The sequence below is a fragment of the Oryzias melastigma genome, linkage group LG14 (assembly GCF_002922805.2).
Source record: "Oryzias melastigma strain HK-1 linkage group LG14, ASM292280v2, whole genome shotgun sequence".
Lineage (NCBI taxonomy): Eukaryota > Metazoa > Chordata > Actinopteri > Beloniformes > Adrianichthyidae > Oryzias > Oryzias melastigma.
Window position 1 is genome coordinate 12,025,272 of NC_050525.1, and position 23,405 is coordinate 12,048,676.

The following is a 23,405-nucleotide window of genomic DNA, read 5'->3' on the forward strand; positions in this document are numbered from 1 at the left end:
GTTAACATTAAACGAAAAAAAATGATTACAAGTCAAAGTAATCATGCAGTCAAATCAGTCAATCAGATCAATCCACAAGCTAAAAACTCAGATAATGATTCAATCTCATAAGTGAGAACATTTTGGTTCATCTTCACTGCAAATATTTCCCAAATGTTAGAAAATAATGAAAACAAAACCACTCTTTGTCTCACTGCAGCTTCAGAGCTGCACACTTAACAATCAACAAACAGAACTGATAATTACCCCAGAAACTCAATGAGCAGCTTGTCTAATTTCAGCTTGAGGATTAGCCTCATGTGACCTCACATAGCATGCAAGAAGAGAAAAAACAACATCACAAGCCTTTGTCGAATGAACCCTTCCTGATTGCTTTACCATGAATTCAAAATGAGACTGTTAACAAATGTGATTATCTCCCAGAGAGCTTTGGGTAATAGTGGAGGGAAATGGATCAGAGATATCCAGCAGTCGGGCTCTAAAGAACGTGATCATGAAAGTGCTGCTTCAGAATAACATCTGTAACTTCTCTCAATCCAAACAGACTAAACAATCACACTGAGCCGGCTCAATACCTGCTGGAGGATCAGGTTGATCCTCTCCACCTCGCAGTCGATGAGAAAGCGCTTCTCCTGCCGGCGGTCCATCTCCTCGATGATGCGCCTGTACTCTGTGGGGTCCACGATGTTTCCCACAGAGCGAGCCGTCACCTGCCAGTTATTGGCCACAGCCGACTCCATTATGGCCTGGAGGATGGCGAAACCTGAGGGATTAGAGGAGGAACGGCTCAGTCACACCGCTATTGATCTGGATCTCAAAGAAAACCAACAAAAAAATTGGCAAAAGCTGCCACCAATGGCTTCCAACATGATCAGGGCTCTGCTTTGTTAACACGTTTGAACATTGAAACCTTTTTCTTTTCTTTTGGCACATTTGATGCAACATTAATTCAGCAAGTAAACACAGGACCCTAAAGCAATTCAAAGTGTTTTTTTTATTCTGTGGTTAAGCATTTTTAAATGATAAAGCTGAAAAAATTAAGGAAATATGTCTAATAGAATTAACTTACTGTAACCCTTCTAGAGCATTATAGAGGTTGAACAACCTATTTTTATAGATCTTTTTTCTTTTTGATAAAATAGTTTTAAACTTGAATTATTTGTGAGGATCAACCATAAATACTAAAACAGATAAATCTTTTTTTGGGGGGTAGATTTTAACCCGACACCTTCCTACCCTTTGGTTCTTTGTCAGTCACAACTCTCAGCTGCCTGACGGATGAATTTAAACGAGCAAATTTACCACTAACATATCTCATAACAGCATGACATGCACTACAGTAAATTCTGACTCCTGAGGATTGTTGTGTTTATTTGCAGAGCTCACTGCCCAATGTGATGAATCAGTGCATGAGACATATGAAAGGAAGAAGCTGAGCAGACGGTAACCTGGCTGAGCGGTGACACTGAAAGGAAACACCGCCGAGGGACTTCCAAAAGTCTTGTTTGCTCATGAGGTTCAGGATTTACTGTCAGCTTCCATGACAGGCAGGCTCCAAATCAGCTTTGAACAGACAGCTATATCTGTATATTAGGAAGGAATGGACATCTAATATGATTTTAGGGCTCTAATCTATTATTCTCACTGCATTGTTATAATGTGCTTCTGTTAGAATGTCTTCTCTCAGCAAGAACTCCATGTTTTAACAACTCTGCTGTGGTCACAGGAAAGTTTATGATGGATTTCAGTGGGTTATTTTAATAAACTGTTCAGCAGTGTTCATTTAAGGTAATGTAGCAAGGTCCAAATGTAATAATAAAACTATAAAAATTAGCTTTTACAAATTAACTATTAAAAACAAAACAAAAAAAAATTTATATTCAGGATTAATCTAAAATTTGGTCAAGTGTACTGCTAATAGTACTAGTACGCTGCAATATTTGATTTAAAAAGTTTTATATGCTGTTGTGACCTAATTCCTCTTAAATACCAGTTTATTTCTATCATTTAAATGTATTAAAAATGGCTTTTTCAGTTTTTATCCTAATACAAATACAAACGTTTTACACTTATATTTCTTTTAGCTGTATATCAATAATAAAACGTAGTACACAGGAAACTCTAGATCCAGAAGATGTGTGACCCCAGAATGATATCAATCAGATGTTTGCACAGCTTCATTATCTAAAAAACCGTGAGTTAAATATTTCACACTGTGGAAAAGGGATTGTGACAGAAACCCATCATGGGCTGTATTGGATTGTATCCTGGCAGAATAAATATTGTTTAGAGCAGAGCCAGCACCCTTAACTCTGACAGCACTGACTTTAAGGCATCACATGCTGCATCACTCTTGGTGCTTTATGAGCCAGTGTAAAACCTATGTGTGCTGGTATTTGTCAGTCACAGAGCTTTGCTGTTGCGAGGGCATTCTATAGGAAGAGCAGCACACTTTTGATATATTGTTATATTTTCGGTTGTACTAGAACGGTTTTTATATTAAACATTTGAGGTAAATAAGTTTTGGTTATTGAATAAGACGAACATCGATCAACAACGAAGCAATTTCTGACAAAAGTTGCTGCCCTCAAAATCTGAAATATGTTAAGAAGTTTGTTTTGGCCACTTTTCCGATTGACTCCATCTCATTATTCTATAACGTTTCAACAGAAACTGATCTAGTATGAATATTTTAATTTGTAGAAAACTGTTATTTTTATGCAGTAAAAAGGAAACAGCTAATATGTCCTATTGCAGTTTACACTCTGCTTTTTTAATTTTAACTTAAAGGGCCTACATCATGCTAAATGAACTTTTTGAGCTTTTCATTGTATTATACTGTTCATTTCTCACTATAAACAACCCCAAAGCGGTATTTTGATCTGTTCAAGCACTTCTGAGTAATCCTCTAAAATCCTGCACTCTCAGTCTCAGCGGGTTCTCATGAGCTGACGTCATTAATTGGAAGCAGCCCCTTTTAGGAAGAGTCTGGGCTGCCAACACCGCCCCCAGACTAACACCACCGCCACTCATCTAGCCGTGCTTAGCCGCTAGCTTCACCACTTAGCTGCTACCCTCGGCCATGGCTATAACCAGTGTGGAGATGGCCGGGGCTACTAAAGACAGATACATGGTATGCACATATACATCTTTGCAAAAGTTTGGATGTTGTTTGTTTTCATGGGTGAAACTCAGACACACTTCCAAGGCCGGCTCTAGAATAACATCATAAAATGGGTGGCGCCCAGGAGCAGCGAAAGGCGGTGCCTCAGAGATTGAGGCGTCTTACTTCCAGGTTGAAAATATATACATATATATATATATATTTTATTAATAATTTATTCTTTTGTGTTCCAAAGGTAATATACAGTATAATTATATATATCGACATAGTTCACTCTGGAAGACTTATGGTATAGCCCCTTTAAAGGGTAGTGTCAATACAAAATTACTAAATACATACACCATAACAGCTTTAAGCTAAACCTTTTTAGGATCATGTTTCATATGTGAAAATATATAGAAGTCATCCATCTCATGCAAAACAATAGATAGCAGTATGAGTGACTGTATATGAGAATTGGACTGAGTTCCAATCAGGAAGTACCTGCTGGTTCCAAGAAGCCCAAATCCCATTGACTTCCACTGAGAAATAGTTATTACTCAGTCATTGTATTTGTCAGATTAACTATTCTTGCTCTACTACCTTTTTTTTTAACATGTTCTTGATAATCTTAATTTGTCTTATTGATATTTTTTCTGTAGTGCAATTATTGAAGTTATTAAATGACCAATCAGATGCTTCGAAAAGTTTAGGAGGTCTGTGGACTTCCAACAAGTTCAGAAAGTTCATAGAAATGTTAACTGAGATCGACTCAGACCAATCACTGGTTACTATGAAAACGCCTGGTTCCAACATGGTCAATGGCGTAATATAATGCTTTACTTCCTTGTTAGAAGGCCTAAAGCGCTTGACAGTCACAGTCCCATTCACCCATTCAGCTCATGGTTGCGCCATGGGTGACGTCACACTCACTTGGCTCTCATATACAGTAAATTGTACTTTTGCAATTAGCAATATAATTATCTATGATCTCAATAAATATCTGATAAATGTATGGTCTTGTTGCCATTGAAAAGAGTGCAGATGTTTCCACACTTGCACTAACTCACAGACTTTAGAACACAGCTGCGCTTTGCAAAACCTTTTCAATACTTGATTGAACAACTCGCAACACCTTTTTCTCTGTTGATTTTTTTATGAAATTGATGCAATGAAACAGCATTCCATTGACTATTGTTTTGAAGAAACAAAAAGAAAAAAAAATTGTGCAAGGATCTTATTTGACCCAATCCATAAACTTCTGGGAACAATCTCCAGCTGATTTTTTTGAAAACTGTAAATACTGCAACCTTTTGAAATTTTAATCATAGACTCTTTAAAACTGCAGAGTACAGGCACAGATGGTTCACGACTTATTGCAAACACATACACGCCGCTTTTCTTCACAAGTCTGATGTGACTCAACAAAGGATGTCATTCTCATCATCCTTTGTGAGCACAAAGAATCTATTCAACTATTTCCACCTTCGTTTAAGAAAACCTCTAAGAGCTGTATGTGTAGAAAACCTTTAACAAGCATTTTTCACTCAAAATCTTGTCATTTATCTCAACTAAACAAGAAATAAAAGGACTAAACACGTATATCTTTAACAATCATGGTTGAGAATACTATTATGGCTCTGCAGTGAGAGCGCGCAACTGCAGGTGTATTTTTTATTCGACCAATGAATCATTTAACCAGCAATGCTTTTTAAAAAGTGCTCCGACAGCAGAAAGACCCGGTCGCTGTCAAATGGCTCAGCCACTTGCTGATAAGTGTTACAGACATGGGAGCTGACATGTCCCCAGCAGAGCTACTAAGTATTCAGAGCACAGTGACTTAGCTGACACCCCCCCGCCCCGCTTCTCCTCCTCCTCCCTGCTGGTGACCTTCACAGTGAAGTGCTCAGCAGAGAGCATTCAGATCAGGTATGGCCTTTAAAGACAAGTGGCTCTCACTGTGCACCGCCACATTACTCGCTCAGGGATCCACGGAGAGCGAGGCGTGTCTGTGACTCGCACTCGGAAGGGGTTTGAGCATTTCAGAAGGGCTGGCGTGGAATTGAGTCAGACGGTTGATAAGAAGATGGTGAGATGACCGGCGTCTGGGTGCATCGGTTTAAATAAACACTTCTTTATCAGCTGAAAAAGATAAATACAGAGAGGAGGACCTCATATCTCTGGGGGAGGAAGAGAAGCTGAGCATCAGCTCGAACCGGTGACACTGAACATCATAAGCCGGAGTGTGCATGATATTTGGAAATGTATTAGCAGCTGCTTAAAGAAAAGGATTAGAGGGGATGTGAGATGCCGCCTTAAGAGGGTTATTTTCCAGTCTTTTTGTCATTCTAAACTAAGCTGGATATTCAGGGTTTAACCATTTTTCAACACTTGTTAACGCTAAGCTCTTAAGTTAACTTACAGTTCGGAAAGAGGCCGTTCAAAAGCCCCAAACTGAGGTAATCATGTGAAAGTGACATTCACTGTACTCTCATTTGAAATACTGGTGTCAAAGTGCACCTTATCAGAGGGTGCCCAAACAACTGACAGACAGTCTCGCTTGACTTTGTAAACAGATGGCAGCTTTAGCTCCAGCCAGAAGGCAGGAACACCATCAAGGGCGTTTTACAGTCAATTATTCCGTATTGACCCAAAGAATTATAAATATTCAAACAAAAGGCCTACCGGCGCAAGGATATAAAGGGAGAAAAATCAAAACATCACATGCAGGTACAGTGTAATACTTCACTCAACAACCACAGTGAGTTTTTAGCCATGTCAGCGATAAGGCAAAAAATATTTGGCACCTCTACAGAGCCTTTAGCTCCTGTTAGTGGTTTCATTTTACAACCTGGACATTTGTGGTGCAGTGCACTTTTTTAAGCACACAACAGCTTGGTGTAAAAAAGAAAGGATGCTTAAGTACACAAAATAGCTACAGCTATTGACTTTTAGTAGTTTTAAATGACTTCACTGCATAAACAAAACCCTTGGGAAAAAAAAATTCTAGTCTTACTGAGAATTTTTATTTTAAGAACAAATTGAGTCACTAAGACATGTTTTGGAAATTAAGATTATTTTCCTATTGAAAACATTTCTTGGTAAGATTATTTTTCTTACAAGACACAAAATACATTATTTTTTCATTCTCAAAATTCAGTTTTTACAGTGTTTAAATATTGTTTAAGGTGGAAACTCTTTGGTATACAGGGTGGTCAATAAGTGTCCATACATAGGAAAATGAATAATGCATATATTTGTTTATATTTCAAACACATATCGTTTATGGCCTACACAAACTACGGACTTAAACCCTTTAATCTGGCCCGTCAATTTGGAATAAATTATACTGATAATTCTCTAATAATGTTTTATATTTTGCTGTAATTTTGGTGTCTCCCCTTAGATGGTGCACCACAAATAAACTCACAAATAAAAGTTATTTTGCATTCATGTTGTGTTGGAAGATTTGTTGTTTTTCTCACATTCATGTATATTTTTCGAATCATTTTTTGTAGACATTTCCAACAAAACATTTTCGGAGCGGGACATCAACTGATTGGTGCAGGTGGCACTAACTGGGAACAAAAACCCAGTTTTTTTTAAAAAAAAAAAAAGCAATTTCTTTCTCATATGAGGTTACCAAAACACTTCAAGAATCTGATCCTGTTCTGACTCGTTTGTCAAGTTTGAGAAACCCTTTGTGGCACACGAGTCAAAAAGTTTGCCTACTCCTGGCCTAGACGATGCGTTTGACCTAAGAGCAAGGAATTGAAACTACACTGACGGCTGGGTCAGGATGCAGTCGCATGGTCACATGACATTTGATCAGAAAACACGGAATGAGCATAACACACGAAACTGGCAAAGCTTATTTGCAAATTTCAAAAAACTGAAACTGTGGAAAACAAGTATCAACAAGTGTATTCAAAACAACGGAAATTATATAAAGCACATTACATAAATAAAAACTTGTTCAATATTGAATGTTTATTTTTCCTTTGTATGGAAACGTATGGCCCATCCTGTAGTATAAAAAACGGAATAAGTCTTATATTTAAAGCTAACCATTTCCTTAATACTGTGCTTTTTTATGCAAAATTTAATTTCACAGGATGTTTGGTTCCCAGAATTTACACAAATCCACATTTACACTTGTAGATTTAAGTGAAATAATATAGTGTCTGTGATTCTAAGAAATGTAAAAAGCTAAAGTTCTGCCGTTAATGTTCTGGCATTAAATTAAAAGCGATAACAGCTGCTAGAATTCTGCATTAAATTACAATTTATATTCATTTCACCATTGTCTTCCTGAAATTCAAAATTATAAAAAAAATGTTCAAACCTTAATGCCTAAATTTATTTCCAAGTATGAAAAAAAGAATTTCACTTATGTTTTTGCTTTTAAGTAGAAGTGAAATTTAGGTAATTTTAGAGCCAAAGTAGTTTCTTGCATATGTGTGCCAACAGGCATTAAGAGTTTAAATATCTATATAAAAAAAGAGTAACATCTTTTCAGTTGGTATTATTCATCGTATTCTATTTTAAAGCCCTTCTTATATTTGGTCACTATGCAGATTCTAATTGTCACTATAGTAACTCTCCATAAATCAATAATAAGAATAATAATTTAACAGTTTTGTGATTTTTTTGGAATTAAGAGATTCCTACACAAACATGTGCGTTTTGTTTTCTATCTAGATGTTATATTTATGCACAGAGATGTAAATCAATAAAATGATGACACGATAAGCACTAAATTTGTCAACTATAGTCCATCCTAACACATATTTTAAATTAAAATGTTACTAGCCAAAAAAAAATATATATAGATATTTCTGGACATATGTTCAGATATGAATGCTGACATTTTATTTACACAACATCTCCTGTAACCAACACATGAATTGATACTGTAAGAGTTTGAGAAGCATACCTATTGATTATTGTATTTATTATTGTTGTAAAATTACTAAATAAAAGATGATAGCTTTAGAGCAATGAAAATAACATATGAGAGTCAAACAGAATTTTTAAAAATCCTGTTTAATCTAAGATAAATCTCTACGCTAGCATTGCATGATTCAAGAGGACAGCATCAGCTTGCAGAAATGCATCTTGTGTTTGCTCAAAAGAACTTTCTGGAGCATACATTTACCGTCTTATCAAGTAACAGAGGCAATTAATTTTTCTGCAGAGAAAGAAAAATATGCAACACTTGCTCTGAAAAGATGGGTGTTGACATGAATCAGGCCAGTGGTTCAGCAACGTTGCAGGAAATGTTTCAATGTCACATAAATGAAGGCCCTCTTGCTGGGTTAGAATGAGCCATGGCCAGACTGAGCAGCAAATAACAGTTTGCAGCAGGAGGTGGCCTCAACCTTCAAGAAACTTTTTAAACAAATGACTCAACACTTCTTTTGTAGTCAGATCTTTTAGGCTCTCAAGGGCAGATGGTATCTTTGTTTTTTTTCTTTGAGTGATGTCTGTAAGTTTGCAAACATGGAATAAACATATTTGTCCACCATTTTTTCACCTATAGAAAAGTTTACAGAGCAGAAGTGACCTGCATGTGGGCTTCTTTTAAATATACAAACTCAGTATCCCACACAGACAATCAATATGCTGTTACTCAGAGGGTTTGAATTCTGACACGAGTGGGAAGAAGAACATTGTCTTTGTGGAAACTTGCAGCATATCTTTCTGATTCTTCTTAAATTACTTCACTTGAGTCCTAGATTTTGAAATCCTGAAGGAAAACTATTTGATCAAATTTAGAAATAAAGCTTCTACCAGGAGAGCAACATCCTCTGTGACTGACTGGGAGAAAGAGAGGCAGTCTGCTGGCAGCTGGGCTTGTGTTTCTTCTCCAAAGACTCAGTCCGGGGCTCACATGACGGCTGAGCTTGGTGTGCAGTCTCAACTGTGACTCAGTCACTGCTTTCTCCCCCCTCCCTCGAGAAGGTGACCTCTTTAAAATTCTCTCGCAGGCATCTGAACTGCGACGTTGTCACGATGTGCTCAAAGCTGGGCAAGATTTAAGAAAAAAAATAAAAGTCACAGAATCTGCTTCAGAGAAATCTCAAATTCTGAATGCCTCTTTCTAAAGATGACCGCTTGCGACGTGCACAAGTCAAAGAGGCTCATAGGTGAAGAATTAGGATTTAATTAGCTGAAATTTGGTAAATAAAGTCAATCCCTTCTAAATGCAGTTGAATGCAGCCGAGAGCTCTCTGATCTATAGAGGATGAACTGTAAGGAGCCCTGCGGCTCCACACCATCCACTGCTGCCAAATCTTCTATCAGTCCTAATCAAACTGATTATTTCTCATCCACTGACAACTAAGTAGCTGACAGAATTCTGGGAAAATTTCTCCTGCTCTTTTTTATTTTTTTAAATTCCTTTTGCAGAATCTAAAAAAATCGTCCACAAACTTGTGTTGCACGTCAAGATAAATTCCGACATTTTTTTAGGAGCCACTCAGAAATAAAAAGCAGCGGTCTATCGGTGAGAGGCGCACTAACTGGCTGACCTTCATCTCTTGAGCAAATACAAGCAGATTCATTTATTATCATCTCCTATGTTTGGAGGTAGAAAGGACACATCACATCAATCTCTCTCACAAAAAACAAAACGACTGTTGTTGTGGTGGCTTTCATTATCCTGAAAGCAAGTGTTCCAAAACAGATTATTAGTATTTGAGCAGAAACAGGTGCACAGGCACAAACAGAGTAAATAATGAAGCAGTAATAAGGCAGGCACACTTTCTATTAGTGGCCTGCTCTTATGTGAGGGCAACGCAAAAAGGGAATATTGGATATGACGACCAGAACTGACAAAAATAAAAAATAAAAATGCTAACGAATTTGATGAGCTACAAAAAGATTTTGTGCATCTTGCAGTTGTTTGAAGAAAAGCCCATCCTCCTTGAGTCCTCTGCTTCTCTGTTGTTCATTCTGTGAGCAGCTTAGGCTACCCTTAAGGTTTGCAGAGGAAAAGAACAGTTCTTAAACCTTAGAGAAAAGACAGGGAATCGTACCTGGATTTAAATGCATTCATTTGTTTATTTATTTATTTATTTTGTTTTTGGTAAGATAGTGATCATTTGGGCAATCTTATGTCCTATATATGCAAGTGGTTTGTACAGAAAGTCTAAAATGACTAAATGATTTTGTCTTTCTTTGGTGGTTTCAGGTTACCCACAATTTGATCATATTTTGGGGCTTGTTAAAAAAAAAGGACATGCAACTTAGAGGGATCACCATTGCTAGTAGGGCTCAGACAGAATCCATTTTAAAGGGTAACCAAACAGGAAAGTAGGAGGCTGACTCCACCCACAGCTAAAATGTGAAACTCCAGTTAGAGAGGTGGGGCTGGGGAACAGGACTGTTGTCATTACTGGAGCTGCAGATCATGATGTGCAACTTCTGAAATGACGTGGGACTTAAAGGGTTTGACAATCACAAAATTCAACTGTAATACCTCATTTCAACCTGTAGGGGGCAACAGACACTATTTTTTTTACTATATTTTCAAGAGTTATAGAAGTTTATTTTAACTTGTCAAACAATTTGGCAATAACAAACATACAGCACTTTTAAAGCTCAATTTATAGAGTTAAACAGTCAAAAAAAAGTTGATTTAGTGTTTGGTGACTCTTTAAAATACATATTTTTTATATTCGGCCGCTTTCTTTTCTGTTTTGTTTCAGACCTCTTCATTTATAGATTTTTTCTCCTACGTATTTTTTGTGGTTAATTTTAATAAGTTGCAGACCTTTTTTGCAACTTGAATTAAAATAGGTTGATATTATGGACTTCTTTTAAAACAAAAATATAAATAAATGAAGAACTAATAAGTGTGCTACTCAGTTATCTTGTGTTTATACACACAATTACACCCAAATGTTTGTAAAAAAAAAAAATGCAATGAGTACAACTTGTTGATGCACCATTAAAATAAGTCCAGACTTATTACAGTACACAGTGGAGCTAACTCCAAAATTTGTAACCAACGGTCACATCATGTAATTATATATTTTGTGCTTGGAAATGCACCATGTTAGATAAAAAAGTAACAACAACAACAAAAAAAAAAATCATACAAAGTAACACAAAGGGAACAAACACGGGAAGCAAATAAATGAGTCAGGACAGAAGGAACTGTCCGTGGTCCTGAAATAGAGAGCAGATTTTGTGCAAACTCACAATAAAGCTTTATTAAGCCTAAAAAAGTTATATATTTTTTTCAAAGATTACAATATATATGCTAATGCATTTGAAATTACATAAAGAGATTTAATTTGTCCTTTTTAGATACAATGCTTTAACCAAGACTGTTGGTGCATTTTGGAGAAATATTCTAATCAACTTGACGCTCTTTATAACATGTAAGATGTTCCTTTATTTAAAATATAGAATAGCCATAACACAGGCTGCAGTACAGTGTTTTTGTGCTGAATAGCAAAAGCATCAGTTTAAATAAATCCTCCTCAGAAACAGGTGAAAAAACGTGTTCTTTACACACACAAACACGATTTGGGAGCTGAAAAGAGCTCAGTGCTGCAGTAAAGAGCAGAGAATCTGCAGCTTACATGTTTCATTGCTTTCAGGCTGGCACTGCCTCTGCATGCGTGGATGTTCATGGATCAATTGGTGCCATTTTGGGCGCCTGGCAGAGTGGATGGAGTGTATTGAAACAGAGGAGGTTTGGTTTGTGCAGAAACGCTTGGAGACAGCTAACGCCTCAGCTGCACGCTCTCTGTGAATGCACAACACTCTTTGAGGTTTTCACCAATAAGGTCACCGTACGCACACACCCGCTAACACACACCCACAAACTCCTGCAGCATTCAAACTCCTTTTACAAACACACTTCACTTGTAGTGAATTTTTCAAATAATCTGATGCAAACCTGACTTTTTTTATCTTAGAAAGTGCAATAGCATAAATATATTTACAGTATGCTGTGTTCTTTGACTACAAACAGAATCCTCCATAACCTATTTGAAATAGTCTTTCTATTTTTTAGCCTTTCGGGCTGCTAGAATGGAAGAAAAGAACTTCTCGACTTATCAGTACATCGCAGCTCTCCGTTTCTCTTTATACGTCCACTACTGGGCCTAGAAGAGTCCTTGAACGTGGCAGGATAACAGCTCTCAGGAAATAGAGGAGCTTGACGGATGATTCACTCCCTCAATCCCAATATCATGGCCTGGGAGGAAGATGTTGTGTACACAAAAGAGTGGGAGTAGGGGAGGGGTCAAGACCTGCTAATAGTCGTCTATCTGGAAGTGAAGTTGCAGGAAGGTGTTCACAGAGCGTTGCAGCTGCTTAGTGCCGTTCCCCCTCTCCTTCCTTTGTTAACGAGCCAGCGCACACGACTGCTGAGTGCAGCTCTTTAGCCGTGCGCAATTAATCTGATGTTTCCTTGCAGAGACAAAACCAAAGAGACATTGAGCAGCAGGGCAGCGTGATTACACATCAAATGCAAATCCTCCACCAAGCCCACTGTCTCCATTCGTCACGACCGCAGGAGGCTGCAGGGAAGGCTGCCATTAATGCTGGCAAATGGCTCTCCTTCATTTTGAGAGCAGTAAAGGATCTATTTTTCATTATGTTGAGTTGCTGTAACAAAAAGGCTGAAGTGCTTGAGCATTAGGTTACACAATAAGATCTCTCACAGGTGCATTTAGACAAGCACTGTTTTTAAATATAGCTTCAAGATACTTGTTCTTTTACTGAAAGTGCCCATCTTGAACTCCTCTCCTGAATTTCAGGTAAAACTGTTGGCCTCGCTGTCAACCACATATACTTTTGAAGACCCACTCCAATAAAATAGTGTTTTTGGCATGTTCTTGTGGCATTTTTCTCATGATGCAGAACATTTATAAACATTATAAAACTGCATTTCTGAGTATTTCTTTATTCAAATTGTTGTGAATCAGGGGTGGAAATAAAAGCTGTTTGAAAAAGCTTGTTGGTGTGATGCAAAAGCTACAATCAGCGGGCCACAAACGCCCTGCTCTGTCTCATTGAGATGCGTCCACTTGCAGTGAACTTGATCCATGTATTATTATTACACTTATTGCTCGTCATTTTTGTTGCATCAGGGATGTTTGGTTAAGAGTGTGAGGGGGTATAAACTAGAGGAAGACAGTGTAAACAGAAGTAGGTTTGTGCATAGTCTGCACTAACATTCCCACCCAAAACTCTGAGGTGAACTTCTAACGAATTCCTGTCACTTTGCAGAAACTATGTCCAAGAAAACGACACAAGTTTTTTAAATTTGGCTAAAAACAACATAATAGAGATGATTGGAGTGTGACTTTGAGCATGCGGGAATGCAGAATGCACATAGAGCAAAATAAATCATACAAAAGTGCAATTAAGAAAAATGTTCTACATAATGATCTTTCATAGCCCTCTAAAGTGCATACCTCTAAAGGTTAGAGATTTTTGAAAAGAAAACTTACAGAAGCAACATATGAACTCCACCATCAGTGGAATTGCTTCCTTACTAAGACAGCAGGAACTGACTAATTATGACAATTTAGTAACGTCTTTATAGAAGAAAACCTTTTAGATTCAATTCAACGCCACGACGACGGCGGTTCCTGTAGAATGTTGAAACCGCATGCATTTTGAAATTGATTAAATAGATATGAAAAAAACCTGGTGAGATACCTCTCCCCACAGCCAGCTGGTCCTGCCCAGATGTTCTTCGGTTCAAGAGGTCTCTTTATGCCAGCAGTCATTAGTCTAATTAACAAGGTCATTAAAAACCAAAGCGTTTAGGAAAACTGAGTGATGTTGCTTTGCAGAGGGATGTCAATTTAATCACAATTTATGTCCCAAACTGTAAAGGAGATTTTTTTTTTTTTTCATCAAGGCTTTAGCTTTAACTCTCGCTGTGTGGCTGACACACTGGCTGCACCAAACATCCTGACTTATGTAAAAGACAGATGGAAGAATTCACCTCTGATCATATTTCACAAATTGCTGTGAATGTGTCAGTTATTTATATGAGTTTAAACTGCAGTCAAAAGACACTACAGAACGAAGCTGGAACTATTTGATGTCAATGTCATTTCAAATCGTAACTCTTCAATAGAAAGTTCATGCATGCATTTCTATGAGCTTTCATTTTCCATTACAGCCCAAATCCTGTCATGCAGATACAAATTTGATGAGTAGTGGTGCCTTTAGGCTTAAATTAAAAAAGTCCTTCTCATGGCATGTAAAGAAAAAGCCGTCATCATTCACTTCCTCGAGCTGCCATTTTGGGTTTGACTGTTTTTTCAGTTTTTTTCAATTTCACCAGGACTTCACGATCCCCTTTGCTTTGCCTGAGTAGAAACGGCTCTTTGTCTTGTTTAGAGGCAGAATTCACTTATTGTAAAAGCCTTCTGCAGCACATTACTGTCATTTCGTTTGGCCAACGAGCAGCAGCCTCATAAGCGTTTCTTCAGGACTCCCTGCCAGTCCCCTTCAGTCCCTAAATAGAGTCATCTTTCCATAATGAAGATTAAAGTGACATATGGATGAGTGGTGGCCACACCACTCATTACCCTCTACTGGAGGAGCCAGTTGGGCCAAAATAACAAACAAGACTCCAACGAGCACAAGCTGTGGAGGAGTCCATCCCAAACCGGCGTTTCCACTGAGCCCCACAGCGCAGACGGGTCAAACTTTACAGATGGTGGCCTGATGGAAATCCATAAACCAAATGAGACAGAACTTCAGAACGGCTTCACTTCATGTTTGATGAGGAGAAGCTTAGACCTTATTTTGTCTAAAGTTTAGCACAATTCTGGCAAACAGATGTTGAGTTCTGTTATTAGGTTTTCATGAAAATAATATTTTAACCCTGAAAAGCCATCAGGGTCATATTTGGCCACTGTATTTTTATTATTTTTAGATTTATTTATATTATTTTATTTGTATTTTCTTTCATGTTTTGGCCACTGTTAATTGCTGCTACCCAAAAAAAAAAAAAAAAAACGAACAAACAAAAATAAAAAGGTCAAATTAACTTTAAAATTCCAGAAAAAAATTGCTCTTGGGTTTTCCGGGGTTAAATAAAGAAGTGGAGGAGAAAGAAAGAGTAAGTTTGTCCCAGAAATGCTCGGTTTAAAAATACTTGCAACTCACAGATGTGAACATTGTGGCACATTTTAAAGCAGACACTGCCGCATTTGTCTCAATTCCCATTTCCACTGATTCTGAAGTAGCATTTGAACTAATGAAAATTGAATCAATGGATTTTTTTATTTTTACTTTGCCTCTCATAGTTGAACTTGAGGTATGCTGACAATTACAGGCCTCTCTTATCTTTTTAAGTGGGATAACTTGCACAATTGGTGCCTGAATACCCCCCCCCCCTTATTTAAAATCAATAAAAAGAAATAAATAAAATATTTTTGCATTCAAAATGTAAATTTTTTGTTGCTACCACTTTTGAAAGCTCATTCAAATGAGTTGATACCCAACTAATGATCTTAATCAGGCTGAAGTCTAACTGTAAGTAAAACAGTAGTATCATAATATGGGACTGTTGAGTTCAAACAAAAAGTTTTTTTTTTCTTTAAGTGGTCCTCCTAAAGTCGACCATATTTCTTCTTCTGAAAAACAGTTATTATATATCAGAGGAGGAAAGAAAAGGAGAACTGTTTTTGTCAATGTAGTTTATTACACTTTATCCTAATTATACAATCTTTTTAATAATTTAGGCTTAGACTGTTTCTGTGTACACAGAAGTTCGGTTGTCAAGTTAGAATTTTCCTCCTGGGTATGGTTTAGAATTTTTTTAGGAGACAGATCAAGACAGAGCTAAGAACATGAAGGTCAAGGGTCAAACTTTTCTTCAATGCAAAAAAATGTAAATACCACAAAACAATAAGTCATGTTTTCTATTAAAAAAAATAGCTATACTTTTCAAGCTGTTTCTTTCTGTATTCTCAGTCCAAGTAACGATAAACATACATTTAATTTCCATTTGTCTCTTTTTTCATGTTAAATATTAGTTTTTAGTTTCAAATTAGACATCGAAACCCAATTTTTTCATAATTTGTCATAAATTTTGTCTTAAATCTTCAGTTAAAAATTAACTTTTTATGAGAAAAAGTTCATAGAAAAAAATAATCGTAAGAACTAAACGAATTCCTTCCTCAGTCAGCATGACATAAAGACCAAAGACGAACATCTGAGAAGTCCAATAGAAGATACCATGAAAACTAAAAGGAAGCATCCGTTTGTAGAGAGGTTTTTTATGTAACTCATGTCCAAGCTCTTTCATGAACTAAACACGCAGAAGTCAGAAAGTATGTGTGGGTGTTGACACCTTAAAACCATAAAGTTATTCTTACTTTTAAGTTAATTCTGACAAAATTGTTTGTTAAGAGCTTTGTGGAATTCGTCTCAGTCAAAATGTAGAGTTCTGTGAAATATTTTCCACCAACAGAAAACAGTGACCGTTGTCTGTCTTACGTTTAATGTGTAATTATGTAACTGTAAATTAATTTTAAAAGATTCAAAACTGTTGGAGAAGAGAGTTATTCGTCTATAAATATGAAGCCTCTAAATGCCTTTTTTGTCCTATAACATTTTGTGTGTTTGATGCTACAGATGCTACCAAATATTTTAGCATATATTTGTATCTTCACCAATGAAATGCACAGGATCCCTTATGGCTCAGAGAAGGTAGTGAGGCAAATCCTTATCAGCAGGATAACAGTTATTCCAAGGAACAAAATCAGTGAAATCTGATGCTTTTTCCACCAGCAAAAAATAAAGAAATAAAAGGATGTGAACAGGAAACAAGAGTTTGTTGTGAAAATCTCTCCCTCAGTGTGACATAAGCAATACGTACTCACTTCTGTCTGGTCCAAAACTCAAACGATAGATGACAATATCCAAAAATTATTACAGGAAGCTAAACAAATGATTAATACACACCCTATATGTGTCAAAACAGCTTTTAAAAATCTGTACTCACAATGGGGCACTGCTATTTTGACAGCAAAAGTTCAATTTACAAGAACTGTAAAGCTGATTACCAGAAATGAGCAAAATGAAATTAAACAAAACACAAATGTTTGTTTTTCTCTCACTTTTTCAGACACATTTCCTGCAGTGAATGACTGAAAGCCAATTTTTATTACATTTTATACATCAAAACTCAGCAGCTGATCTGTGACCATACAGATTGTTAAACTTACTTTACACCTACAGATTCTGACCCTGGGACCCCACATCAACATCTATGTCATAAAATAAGCCATAAAACACATGGAGAAGTTAGAGGAATTGCACACACTTTATTTATATAATCCAATTAGAGCTAAATAATAATCAGAGTGATTGGGATTAAAGAGTGAAGCAGCTGTAGTCGCAGCATGAAAGCAGAAGAGCAGCACCTGTGAATGAGTCACTTCTAAGCAGAAGGAAGTACTGAGTGCTTCTGTGAGCAGGGTTCACCCACATAGAGAAGCTATTAAGGATCATTACTGACAAAGATTAATATGTATCAGACTACTTAGAATGAAGATTAAAGATTTACATATGAAAGCGCATCTTTTTGCCCCTCTACTTTAAGTGAGCATACATACATCCGGGGGGGAAGGAGGAGCTCTCACCTCTATCAGTGTCGTACAGATAGACGAACTTCTCCCACTTGTAGTGGTCCAGCAGGCTGAGAACGGCTCCTCTCAGACTGGGTCTCATCTGGATGACAAACTGCACATCCGTGTCGATGGGAAAGCTGGGCGTGATGAAGGAGGTGTGCAGAGCCCCGCAGAAGGAGGTCAGCGTATTCATGGACTTCCGGTCGTAGAATCCGAAGATGGCGTAAACCCCTCGGGAGAACTGGGAGCAGACTGGTGACACAAAGAAATGGTGGAATCAGGTCAACATTAAGATGCAACTTAAGATCTTTCAAATAGGGAAAGAAATGGTTTGACTTTATGTTAGTTTGAGATCAGGAGGAATAAATCAAGAGAGAAAAGCATTGATAATCTGGATAAATTGGGTTTTGTAGGATGTGCGTTCTCTGTGGCCATGCCCTAATGCCCACTGCCCTTCACTTCTCCTTGCTGTAAATGCAACTGCTAGGGTAATCAACTAGAAGTAATTGGGAAGTCAGTGCACTGGCCACATCAGTTAAAACAAACACCCTGGAACAGAAATGTTCTGAGCTGAGCGGCACAACGGAGGATTTATAATAAGAAGTGTCTGTCTGCAGACACCTGTGGGACTCTGGAAATGAGTTTAGGTCATAAACCCAAACAAAACATTTTCAATTTCCCTTTTTGTGGAGGTGATTCATATGTTTCCTGATGTGAAGCGACAAAGAAAGCACTTCCAAGGGGAAGTGGGTCACCAATTTCACATGAACTGGTAAAAACAGAGCTTTAGAGGCGGTGGCATAGCTGCTAAAAAACATAAAATTCATGCTAATTAACCAAAACAGCAACATTGCTGAGTAAAAGTGGCATCCAACTAATTAAAAACAGCTCTGCTGCCATGACTTCTGGAAACTTAAAAAAAATATATTCACAATCTATCTGCAGCCAAACAGCTGGTGGCCTGTTGAAAATAATTCACAATACTGCATTTATTGATGCATGAAATCCTCACAACTCATGCATTACTTATAGGCAACATGTGGGGCTTTTGACCTCTCAGAATGCTGTGGAGCAGCTATTTGTGAACGGCCCCTTGTGGACGCACATGCAAAGGCACGTGTGTGACATTATCAGATTCCTGTTTCCATACCTGATTAGTTAGTGTTTTAATGATCAGTGTTTTCATCTAGGTTTGGTATAAGCATCAGTGACTGAGATTGTAAAGGCCAAGACTGTTTTAAATGTAAAACATGCTCCCACAGAAAAGACACAAATGCATCTGTTTGACATCAGGCTAGAATGAAGGGCAGACGCCTCGATGGGCTGTAGCACCACTATTCCTCATCTGAAGGGCACCTTTCAAGGTGGATGTTAACCACAAGTGAGTACCTGCCAGCTCCTCCAGCATCACCTGATTCTTTTTGCAGAAACATTTTCTTCTCTCTGTCAGGGCTCAAATGCGCAGCTTGTTCTCCTGGCGGAGAAGTGAAATCAGATATTTCCTGAAGTCACCATCGTCAGGAATGAAGGGATCATTTACTCAGATGGGAAGCGGTGGCTCTTTTTCTGCTCGTGTTTTTGACGTCGTTACTGTTGATGTCTGACTCCTCGTCTTCCGTCTGACTCCTGCCTTAAACTTCATGAAATAAAGCGAGTGAAGGACAACTGACTTAAAAGCAAGAGTTAGCTTGCAGAGACAGAATGCTAAAATGGTAACAATTTTATGTAATAGGTGGGTCATGTGTGCACTGGAATGCCACAAGGCCGTGACTCCAAACCAGTACAGAGTTCCAACACAATGATCAAACTAGAAGCTGATATAATTGAAGAAGAGCTGAGTGGTGTGCTGGGAGTACCATGCTGCTCAACACTACAAAGACTAAAGAATTCTTGGCGGACTTGAGGGAGGAGAAAGGTGTCACACCGAACCACTGGACCGTATTATTTACTGGCCAACAGCTCCGGTCAAAGGGGAATGCTCACCAGTCATCTTCTGTCTAAAGGCTTTGAAAAAGAACCATGCCTTCTCTGACATGCAGGTCAACTTTCATCCATGCACCATAGAGGGCATCCTGACTGGCTGCAATACTTCCTGTTATGAGACTGCACTGTCTGTGCAGAAAACGCTGCAAAGGGTGGTGAAAATTTTACAACACATCATAAGAGTTTGACTCTCCTAGGATTAAGGATGTTACATGAGAAGAGAATGGAACCCTTCTGGATTATGACAGGTTCTTACATAAAAAAAGTTTTCCAGTAACAAGTAAAGAATTCAAGAGGGTAATGAAAACTCTTCCCTCAGAATTAATTCAACTAATGACCTCTCACTTTTAAGTATCAAGATGCATTTTAAATAGACAATCTTTTTTTTATAATTAATTCCATACTTATTTTAATTTAAAAAATGCAGCAACAAGCATATACACAACTCTTTATGTGAAAAAAGAAGCATTACACATATAGTAGAAATTTGTTGTAAAAAAAATTTAAACAATCTCAATTGGGAAAAAAAAGCTAAATTAAAGAAATAGACAAAAAAAAATCTAGATAAAATGTGTCCCACAAATACATCCTAATTCTAAAATATAGACAATAACTGTAGTTTCTGTAATGATTTCTCTGAATTGATGCTTCACCTTTTCAACCTTTTTAAATTTTCACTTGAATTCTGGATCCAGTTAGAATGAATTTAGAGCTACAAATTAAATATTAATCTTATTTCAAACTAATTCTCACATATTTAAATTCTGATGATTAAAAGGTAGAAAATGTGGTATTAGTCTGTTCATTTTCCAAACTAAATTTTACATACATAAGTGCAGAGGAAAAAAAAATCCTCTCAAATTGACTGGATTTATGAAAAAGATTTATCATTTGTGTAGAAATTTTAAGAGGATTCAAGGCTTATAACACTGGAAATGTGTGTTTTTTTGTTTGTTTTCATTATTATACATATATATATATATTTCTTATTTGCTTAATCATGTTCCTGTTACAGTTATTAATTGTAATCCTTTCTCCTTAATGAAAGATATCATTGGTTGTTGGATTCTAACGGAGTCCTCGCTGTTTTGTTAAATAAAGTTCATTGAAAAAAAGATTTACATTTACATTTACATTTACAAGAAGCATTGTCTCAGCAGAGCACGCAAAGTTAGAAAGGACCCTGTCCCGCTGCCCAAAGGCTCCTTACTCTCCTGCCATCTGGGAGGTGCTGCAGGAGCCCCCAGCTCCGGACAAACGGGTTTCAGAACAGCTTTTCCCCCCACAGCTGTTTCTTTGCTGAGCTCCGTTTTCATCCAGTCACGCACACACTGACTCAACACTTTATTACACACACAAATTGACCAAACACATTATTGTTGGTATGTAAAACTTGAGCTGTAAATCATTCTTCCTTAACTCACACATCCAAACTATTTCTTGTGCAGTGGATCGCCCTCATTTCATTGTTCTAAGCCATTGCACTTAGTGTACATTAATCCTTCTCCATGAGCTGTTACATTTAATTATTTTCATGTTATATGATAATATTGCATAATATAACCTTTACTTATTGCTCATTTGCACCACTCATTCCATTTAACTTAACTCTTTATTGTTTACATATTTAATTATTTCATGCTAAAAAAAACTCTATTTATTGGACCGCTAAATTCATTTACACCAGTCATATTGATTTATATTTTTTAATTAATTAACATACGTACCATCGACAAAGCAAAATCACTCCTTTTGTTGGATGATAACTTTATTTTGCCGCCTTGTTCCCACATGTGCAGTGACAATGTAATGTAATGTAATTTAATTTAATTTAATCTAAGTGTAATTGAACCTTCACACATACTTAGGAAATGTGCACCTCTCTCTCTGAAGCTGCTTGAACAATTAGTTTTAAATCTAGCTTGTAAATTCTGTTTTTCATAACCAAAAAAAAAAAAAAAGTGACTACTTCACACACAATATTGTTATTTCTACCTATCTTTCCGAAGCACAGATCTCTTCTCCAGCTGTTGTTGAATTCAGATGTATTTAGTTCATGATCTGTAGTTTTTTTGTCAAAAATGCCACTGTTTTTCATTGATAACAGAATTTCTAATGTTTATTTTTTTATCAATAAATCCCCAAGCTTCGCAAAAACGTTTTCTATTTTCTGCCTCTGGACAGCCTTAAACTCTGCAATGGTCAGGAAAGCTAAACACAAATATTGTCTGAAAGGATTTATAAACGGGAATTCCATTATAGTGCATTGATTCTTCACTGCAGTCTTGTTGTCAGTGCAGAGATTTGAACAGGAACAACCCTCCCGATAAGAAACGCCCCACGGAAAAAACATGAAAAAGTCTGCACTGCTGTTTTTCCACTGAACTGAAGCCCTGGCTGAGATAAATGTGGAAGAAAGTGTTCTAGATAAGAGCCTAAATGTGACAAATACACATATTTAGGGTAAATAAAGGTGCAACCTGTGGGTCTTTGATAAAACTAAAGCAGATTTTAAATGTGCAAACTAGGATTTAAAGTCAAAGCTGTTGAGCTTCAAGAGAACAAATAAATTGAATTAGATTAGCTCACGCTTTTGTAGGCCTTCACGTGTAGTTTGTTAATAAGTGTCATAAAGTTGCAAATTTTGCTATTTTCCTTGTTAACAGCAGAGATTTTTATGCAAAAAATTACACTGAGAGTAAAAAGAACTAAATTAGGAATCACAAATGGATTTAAAAACTGAGATGAAGATTCATTTTAAGCACGTAAACTTGAAGAACAGCTTCATTTCTGAACCATACTTTGCTTTTAAAGTTGTTTTTTTAGTTCAAAGGAACTATATTTTAAGGAAATGTTTTTACAGAAACGTCTAAATCCTGAAAGACTTTCACCACAATAACCTGAATTATTTTGATGAATGAGGTGAGGTCATGCTTTGCTTTTACAGCTGCTGAGCTTTCACCACCAACACTCCTCCAACAGGAATGAGAAGTTAAAAGCAGAAAAACTGTGATTCACTTGAACTTAAAAAAAAAAAAACTTTCACAGAAGAGTGCACATTCTCTTAGTGCATGTTTAGTATTCTACCTTCCTCTTATCGTCATAAACATGTTTGTTGGGTTACCTGGAAAGCCTAAATCTCTTCTCAGAATGAAGTGTTTGTGGATGTGGATGTGAGTGGACACAGGTGACCTTGTGATGTTCGGTGACCTCACCAGGGATTCCCTGTTCTGGCCTGAGGACAGCAGAGGCAGGTTTTTTCAAGGAGAAAAGATGTACATAAAAAATGGAAAACTCTTCCGTAAATTCTTTGGTAAAAATTTTAATTTTTACATATAAAATAGTAAAATAGTGATGCTTTCATAACAATTTATTGTTAAAACATTAATCGTTGATGTCATTACATGAACAGGAGGTTCTAATGTTTAAAATAAAAGAAAAGGCCACAAAAAAATTGAATACAGTTAATTAAAATTGTTTAAAAAAAGCAAAAAGCACATTAAAATTCTTAGATGTTGTGTGGGAAAAACATGGTTACTGAGTGTAAACTTTCCTAAAAAAACATGTTGAAAATGTAAAATAGTTCTTAAAGCTCAGCTTGTCTGCTCACTCAATGATTTCTTTAGCACTGCTAAAGTTTAATTTATTTAAATATATATATATATATTGTTATCATCTGATTATTTGAATCATGC

At 36.9% G+C, this 23,405-nt stretch overlaps 1 protein-coding gene across 6 annotated transcripts in view; it reads right to left on the minus strand.

The window, feature by feature from the left end:
• The window catches only part of LOC112138865 (glutamate receptor 3), a 73,818-nt gene that overhangs the window by 38,376 nt on the left and 12,037 nt on the right, over nt 1–23,405 (minus strand). For all 6 annotated transcript variants that reach the window (XR_004949004.1, XR_002917860.2, XR_002917862.2 and 3 more), the window contains exons 3-4: nt 17,740–17,979; nt 576–763 (exon numbers count right to left, since the gene is read on the minus strand). Coding sequence is in view for 3 of the 6 variants with exons in the window: in XM_024261539.2 (XP_024117307.1) it covers nt 576–763; nt 17,740–17,979 (428 nt within the window). In the remaining 3 variants the exon portion in view is untranslated. The remainder of the gene's footprint in view (nt 1–575; nt 764–17,739; nt 17,980–23,405) is intronic.